The 7,183-nt window shown below is 56.0% G+C and overlaps 1 protein-coding gene across 1 annotated transcript in view; it reads left to right on the top strand.

Moving 5' to 3' along the window:
- Dot1l (DOT1 like histone lysine methyltransferase) overlaps positions 1-7,183 on the top strand; it is a 41,072-nt gene that overhangs the window by 29,714 nt on the left and 4,175 nt on the right. Inside the window, exons 23-27 of the mRNA XM_010634886.1 lie at positions 1,794-2,377; positions 2,764-2,969; positions 4,843-4,907; positions 5,355-6,296; positions 6,802-6,938. Of these exons, the coding sequence (XP_010633188.1) occupies positions 1,794-2,377; positions 2,764-2,969; positions 4,843-4,907; positions 5,355-6,296; positions 6,802-6,938 (1,934 nt within the window). The remainder of the gene's footprint in view (positions 1-1,793; positions 2,378-2,763; positions 2,970-4,842; positions 4,908-5,354; positions 6,297-6,801; positions 6,939-7,183) is intronic.

Here is a 7,183-nt window from a genome sequence, read left to right as displayed (position 1 = left end):
GTTTTTTTTTTTTTTTTTTTGGTACCAGGGATCGAACTTTGGTCGTTGGGTTTGCAAGGCATGCGGCAGAATCGCTGAGCTAAATCCCCAGCCCCAGTCCAGGTTTTATCTGTTCATAGTATCTGTCCTGGCAGCACAGTCTGAGTTAAGGTTGGCAGTGTGTTGAGCCCTGGGAGGCTGGGCTCTAAGATCTTGGGTTCCTGTAAAGCAACCTCTGGCTAGGTTTTGTCCTGGGTGACATAGCCCCTGTGCCTGTCAGCTGTTGTCCTTGTCACCTGCCCAGCCAGAAAGTGGAGGTTTCTGAGACCCAGGGTGTGGTAAGTGGCTCAGTGAACAGACCCCTGTGGGTGTTGCAGATGCCCAGTGTCCAGCTGGACTCTGCTCTAGACAGGCCTGTTGTGATGGCACAGGGCTCAGCTATCCTCCTGTGATGGCCAGGGAGCACTCTCGCTTAGGTTTTGCTATAATTTAAAGTTTCCAGAGGCCACATGTGAGTGACAGGACAAGGCCTCACACCAGTACAGCTGTCTTTACCACAGTGGTGGCGGGACACCCCTCAGGCGGTCGTTGCCAGCCATGACAGCTGCTTTCCCAGGAATAGCAGATTACTTTCAGAAGGCCACCATCAAGTCCAGATCCCTCCTGTGGTCTCCCACACAGTACCTTCCATCCTCCCACCCAGCACTGGGAGAAAGCCTGGGCTGAAGTCGCAGCATTGCTGGAGACACCCTGGAGGCCAGATGGTTCCATCCTGCTGCCTAGTGGTGTTTTCTGGCTGCTGGATCAGGCTCTTAGTGAGTCAGGCAGTCAGGACATTTGATTCTGGGCTTTGGAAGCTTCTCAGTTGGGGGTGCCTGAAGGGGCCAGCATTCAGGTGGGTCACTGCTGTGGACAGGATTCAGCCTCTCGCTACCCCCTCCTGTCACGTGACACATTGCGGCTGCATGTGGATGGCTCCCCGCACCTCTGACTGCACGGTCCCAACCCCTGTGCAGGGGTGTCTGTCCTCAGATCTTGCTGGCACTTGGGGCTGGAAAGTGTCTCCCAGGTCTCTGGTGACTTCATGTGCTGGAGCACGGTGGGGGCTGGGCTTTCCCCAGTGCTTACCCCAGTGCCATCCTGAGTATCACTCTGCCAGCAGCAGTCAACTCCACTTCCCTCCTACCCCACTGGCAGAACTCATGACAGGGCCCCTTTGTTTCCAGGAGAGCCCCAGAAGTGCACTACTGCCACGCATTAACAGAAATAGGCTTCAGCCCTCAGGGCTTCCCTGTAAGCAACTCTAGGTTCTGGGCCCAGGATCACCCCCACAGTGTGAACTTTTCCCACTCCATGACTCTGGGGTAAGGCCCGAACCAGGACCAGCTCCAGAAAGGTGTCCCCAGAGTTGGTGTCTCACTAAGACTAAGGCACAGGCCACCGTGATGGGCAGGAGGGTGACAGGTGCACACCACGACAACCTGGATGGCATGAGGGATCCTGGCCCACTTGCCAATTGTTGCTGCTGAGCAGTCAGGGATAGGGACCAAGTTGTTATTGGCAGCAGGTCCCAGGGCTAGATTACATAAGGCAGGTCCCTGTCCCTTCCAAGGGACCACAGGTGGCCCAGCACCTTCCTCCTATATTGGAGATTGCCCTAACACCCACCAGGGCTACCCCTGAAGGCCATTCCCAGGCCCATCCTCACTTTCTGAGCTCTCCCAACCCCTCCTAAGCTGGGATTCAGTATCCCTTCATCCCCTGTGGTGGGCTGGGCCTTGCCACCCCCTGAGAGCCCCATGTCCTTTCTGCAGGTTTCTCCTATGCTGGCTCCGTGGCTATTAGCGGGGCCTTAGCTGGCAGTCCGGCACCACTGGCGCCTGGAGCTGAGCCAGCCACCTTTGATGAGTCCTCCAGCTCTGGAAGCCTCTTTACCACCGTGGGATCCCGCAGTACCACGCCACAACACCCTCCACTGCTAACACAGCCTAGGAACTCTGGACCTGCCTCTCCCACCCACCAGCTGTCCGCCAGTCCCCGGCTCCTGGGGGCCGCCCAGTGCCTGCTTCCCGACGCGGGCAAAGGTGACCTGCCCACTGATCCCGGCTTCTCGGACCCAGAAAGCGATGCCAAGAGGAGAATTGTGTTCACCATCTCGGCTGGTGTGGGCAGTGCCAAGCAGTCACCCTCCACCAAGCACAGCCCCCTGGCTCCAGGCACTCGTGGGGACTGTGGGACAAGCCATGGGCAGGACAGCCGCAAGCGTGGCCGGAGGAAGCGCATGTCGGCTGGGACCCCCAGTCTGAGTGCAGGCGTATCCCCCAAGCGGCGAGCTCTGCCTACTGTTGCCGGTCTCTTCACCCAGTCCTCAGGGTCCCCTCTCAACCTCAGCTCCATGGTAAGGACGGGTGGTGCTACAGAGCTCAAAGGGCAGGGCCCTGGGGTGTCTGGGAGGCCTGGCCTGGCTGGCTGGGTGCAGGCTGAGGGATAGGACAAGGTCTGTGTCACTGAGCTGGGCCACAGGTGAGGGCATGTTGCTCGGACAGTAACAGTGGCTATGGCTATGCCCATGACAGTGCCCTGCTGCTGGCTAAGCTCCAGATGCTTGGAAGGTGCCAGGGGCTCCTCAATGTCCCCAAGACTCTGGGCGGGTCAGAAAGCATGCAAAGCCATTTGGTGCTTTGGGGCCCATGCGTCCAGAGCAAGGCTGTGATACTTGCCACAGTACGAATGGACCTTGAGGACACCGTGGTCTGAGTGCATTTGCCTCCTCTACCCCCTCAGGTCAGTAACATCAACCAGCCCCTGGAAATCACGGCCATCTCATCCCCTGAGAACTCGCTGAAGAGCTCCCCTGTCCCCTACCAGGACCACGACCAGCCTCCCGTGCTCAAAAAGGAACGGCCCCTGAGCCAGACCAATGGGGCGCACTATTCCCCACTGACCTCAGATGAAGAGCCAGGCTCTGAAGACGAGCCCAGCAGTGCCCGGTGAGTACTCGAGTGAGCAGGGCGCAGGACGGGGAGCCTCCATCAGCCAGGCCTGCCTGGATTCATGTGTCACTGAGGCATGGGCTCCTTGACCTGCTGACTGGCGCCAGCCCCAGAGAACATTCTTGAAACAGCCAGGTGCAAAGCTCCCCACACAAAGCTGGGGCTGACGGCTGCCCAGTGAATCTGCGGTGGCCAGGTGCACTTCCACCAGCTGGCCCAGCACTGTGTCCCGAGACACAGTAGGGTTAGGGTGAGAGCCCACAGGACAGGGGACTGGACCACAGCAAGGAAGGTGAAGAAACTGCAATACAGAACCCGGGAGTGATGCAAGCCTGTCGTCCCAGCTACTCGGATGGTTGAGACAGGAGGGTCTCTGAGCCCAGGGGTTTATGGCCAGACCCCATCTCAAAGAAAAAGGATTTTCAGAGTTGTACCAACATAGCTTGCCTTCGTTGTTTTTTGTTTGTTTTTCTTGGTACTGGGGCTCAAACTCAGGACCTTGCGCTTGCCAGGCAGGCATGGAACCACTGAGCTACATCCCCAGTCCCTGAAGAATTATTTTTTAATATGTTCCTTGGCACTCACAAGTCCACTTCCTGTCTCTGGAAGGACACTTGCCTGTCCTGGATGTTTTCTCTTTATGGAGCCCCTCTCTGTGTCCTCTTGTGTCTGGCATCTGTCGCTGATCATGGCATCCTTAAGTTTTATCTGCACTGTGGCGAGTGTCACAGCCTCACTCCTTGTCCTAGCTGAGTGATGTCCTGGAGTGGGCTGGACCTTGCTGTGTGTGTCCATCCATCCGTCCTTCTCTGGACATGGCAACTATTTCTGTCTTTACTTTCCTATGAACTGAGCAGCTGTAGGCATTCATGTGCAGGTCTTTGTTTGCAAATTGAGTTTCCATCTGCTCAGTGCCCTGTGGTGGAATCGCAGGATCACTTAGCATCGTGCAAAATCTTCCTTTTGGGAAGGTACCAGCTCATCTCCCACTGAGGCTCCTGTTGCTGTCCTGCAGTTCACCACCCCAGCGGTTGTGCCTTTGGTCTGCTTTGTTGCTTGCTTACCTTTTCCCTTTCTTTGTCTCACTGCTGCCTGTCTGGCACCCCCTACACACACACAGACACACACAACGGCTGCTTATGTGTTTGCAGTGAACATTTGTCCCTGTCTGTGCAGCCACTGTGTTGTTGGTGTGTTCTGCTGGCTTTGTAACAGGTCGCTTGTGAGCATTCTTCACATACCAGGAAGCAAGCTCTTGTCAAATGTGTGACCTGTGAGTCTCTTCTGCCCTCTGCACATGACCAGTGCTGTTTCAGGGTCCCTTTTAGGTGGATGAAGCTCCTTGGGTCTGGTTTTTTCCTTGCTGTTGGTGGTGCTTTGGCATCCTGAGTTACTGGCTTTTTGCTTTTCTGCCACAGATACGGAATCTGTAAAGTATGTCCCTGGGGCATTTCGAGCTTGTGTTGGGAACACCTGCCTGAGTCGTGCCAGGGCTGTGTGAATTGTCCTGTACTCCTGGGTGGATGGTGTTCTTTAGGGTGTGTCTATGTCAGGGATGGTGAATGCTGTGCTGCACCAGGGTCAGAAAGTTGAAACAGGCCGCTGTGCTTTGGACTGGCACATTTCTCCATGTGTTGAGAAACCACACCCATGTGCACCTGGCACAGTCTAGTTCCCAGCAGAGGGTCTGAGGGTCAGAGGAGTCTGAGGCAGGACAGCTGTCCAAGGGTCTTGTGAGGGTCCTTAGGGTCAGCTCTGTGTCTGTTCTCTCCCCAAGCTGTTGAGTGTTCCCAATCCTGATGATCCTATAGCCCTTTTAGGATGTAGTTAGATTTCAAACATTAAGGACAATTTTTCTTTTTCTTAACAGAATTGAGAGAAAAATTGCAACCATTTCCTTGGAAAGCAAATCTCCCCCGAAAACATTGGAAAACGGTGAGTTTTAGTGCTGCCTGCTATTGCCCTTACCTGGGCCAGGCCCGTCCAGGTGATCTCAGTGGCTCTGTGGGCAGCTGTTCCCGTGAGTTTGGGCTGTGCCGTGACTTTGTGGGTGCTTACCACCTTCCTCTTAGCTAAGTTGGACTGGCTCTTTTCTTTGCCTTCCTGCCTCCCCAGAAATGCCTATCCTGGGCTTGAAGTCCAGCCCTTGAAGTCCTGTGTGCTGGCCAGCCCGTCTTCCACACATGGGCAGGACTGGGCATCTCTGAGAGCCTCTCTGTGCTGGAATGGCTCCTCCCTCCACTTACAGATCCCACACCCTCCGTGCTGCCTCCATTCTGTCTCAGCAGCTGGCACATTTGTGTTGGGTACATTGAGTCCAAGCATCCCATATTTAGCAGCAGTCATGGTGGCCTCATGACCTTTGCTTTTCATTCCTATCAGGTGGCAGCTTGGGAAGGAAGCCAACACCCTCAAGTGAGCCGGTCAACAGCAGCAAGTGGAAATCCACCTTCTCACCCATCTCCGACATCGGCCTGGCCAAGTCTGCTGACAGCCCTCTGCAGGCCAGCTCCACCCTGGGCCAGAACTCCTTGTTCTCCTTCCGGCCAGCCTTGGAGGAACCCACAGGAGCCGATACCAAACTCACCACCCACCCGAGGAAAAGCTTTTCTGGGTCACTGTCTGGCACCGATGGACTCAGTCCTGGCGCCAACCCTCCCAACGGCCTGGCCTTCAGTGGGGGCCTGGCCGCAGACCTCAGTTTACATGGCTTCAACGATGGTGCTTCCCTGGCCCACAAGGGCCCCGAGGCAGCTGGCCTGAGCTTTCCCTCACAGCGGGGCAAAGAGGCCCCGCCAGAGGCCAATCCCTTCCTGAACAAGCGGCAGCTGGAGGGCCTAGGCGGCCTGAAGGGTGAGGTTGGCCCAGGCAAGGAGTCAGGCGAGTCAGGCCTGCCCCTTTGTGGGCCCACGGACAAGGCTGCTTTGCCGCATAGCAGCAGGGTTAGCAAGGTCCGGGACCGTGAGCTTGACTTCAAGAATGGTCACAACCTCTTCATCTCTGCTGCCACCGTGCCCCCTGGAGGCCTCCTAGGTGGCCCCAGCCTTGCCCCAGCAGCATCTTCTGCAGGCAGCGTGGCCTCAGCAGCCCAGGCACACCGCCCCTTTCTGGGCGCCTTCACTCCCGGGCCACAGTTCTCCCTTGGCTCCGTGTCCCTGCAGGCCAACCTGGGTTCAGTGACTGGCTCTTCCATGCTACAGTCCCTGTTCAGCTCTGTGCCAGCTGCTGCTGGCCTGGTGCACGTGTCATCTGCCGCAACCCGCCTGACCAACTCGCATACTATGGGCAGCTTCCCTTCCGGGGTGGCCGGCGGAACTGTTGGAGGTAGGCGAGGCGTGTCTTCCCGAGCCTGGCTTCCCCAGGGCAGGTTCCCAGCAGGCTGCGCCTTCTAGGATTGCTGGCTTTGTCACAAGCTGCCTTGCGGGTCCTTTCCGCAGGCTGAGCTCTGTGCTACAGAGCAGGGCTTTTGTGTGACTGGAGGTGACCAGTCCACACTGGGTTCCCGCTGTAACACATCCTTCTTGTTTTCAGAAGACCTTGGTGCACATAGCTAGGGCAGTCCTTTCTCAGGGTGGCTGCCCCAGCCCCGTGGATAGTGGGGGCAAGCAGTCCTGGCTGGGCACAGGCAGGCAGGTGGGCCCAGAGGGGCAGGGCCTGGCCTGGCCACAGGTAAGTGTCTGCCACTGTGCCTGCCGCTTGCCGCTTGTGCCACCTGTGACCTGGAGCTGCGGCTTGCTGCTTCCGCCTTGCTCACAGCTGCACCGTGCTTCTCTTGGCTGTGTGCAGACCATGCCCACCTGTTGAAGCTGAGTTTTCTCTCCCATTGCAGGTGTCTCTAACCACGCAGTGCCTTCCGCCTCTGCTCGCCCGTTTGGAGCCAGTGTCGGCAGCGGGGCTGTGTGCAGCAGCGCCACGCTGGGCCTGGGCCCACTGCAGGCGGCGGCCAGCACCTCGTACACAATATTTTAATATAGATAACCTGAGTGTTTCCAAAGAAATAAATATAACAGAATTTGAAGTGACACAGTGTTTAGAATATTAAGTATCTAAACATTAAAAAAATAACTAAAATTAAGAATGTAGCTGATAGTTCAGAAATTGATTTATAAATTTCTAAATAAATTATTAATAAAAAATAGATCAGACAATGTGTAACAAAAGACCAGAGAATAAAATGATAATAAAAGCACAAAACAATGTGACAAACCTAA

This window comes from Fukomys damarensis, unplaced genomic scaffold (assembly GCF_012274545.1).
Source record: "Fukomys damarensis isolate Sample0158 unplaced genomic scaffold, DMR_v1.0_HiC HiC_scaffold_37, whole genome shotgun sequence".
In the NCBI taxonomy this organism is placed as follows: domain Eukaryota; kingdom Metazoa; phylum Chordata; class Mammalia; order Rodentia; family Bathyergidae; genus Fukomys; species Fukomys damarensis.
Note: the sequence above shows the minus strand (reverse complement) of the source record. Positions and strands in the feature narration are given on the sequence as shown.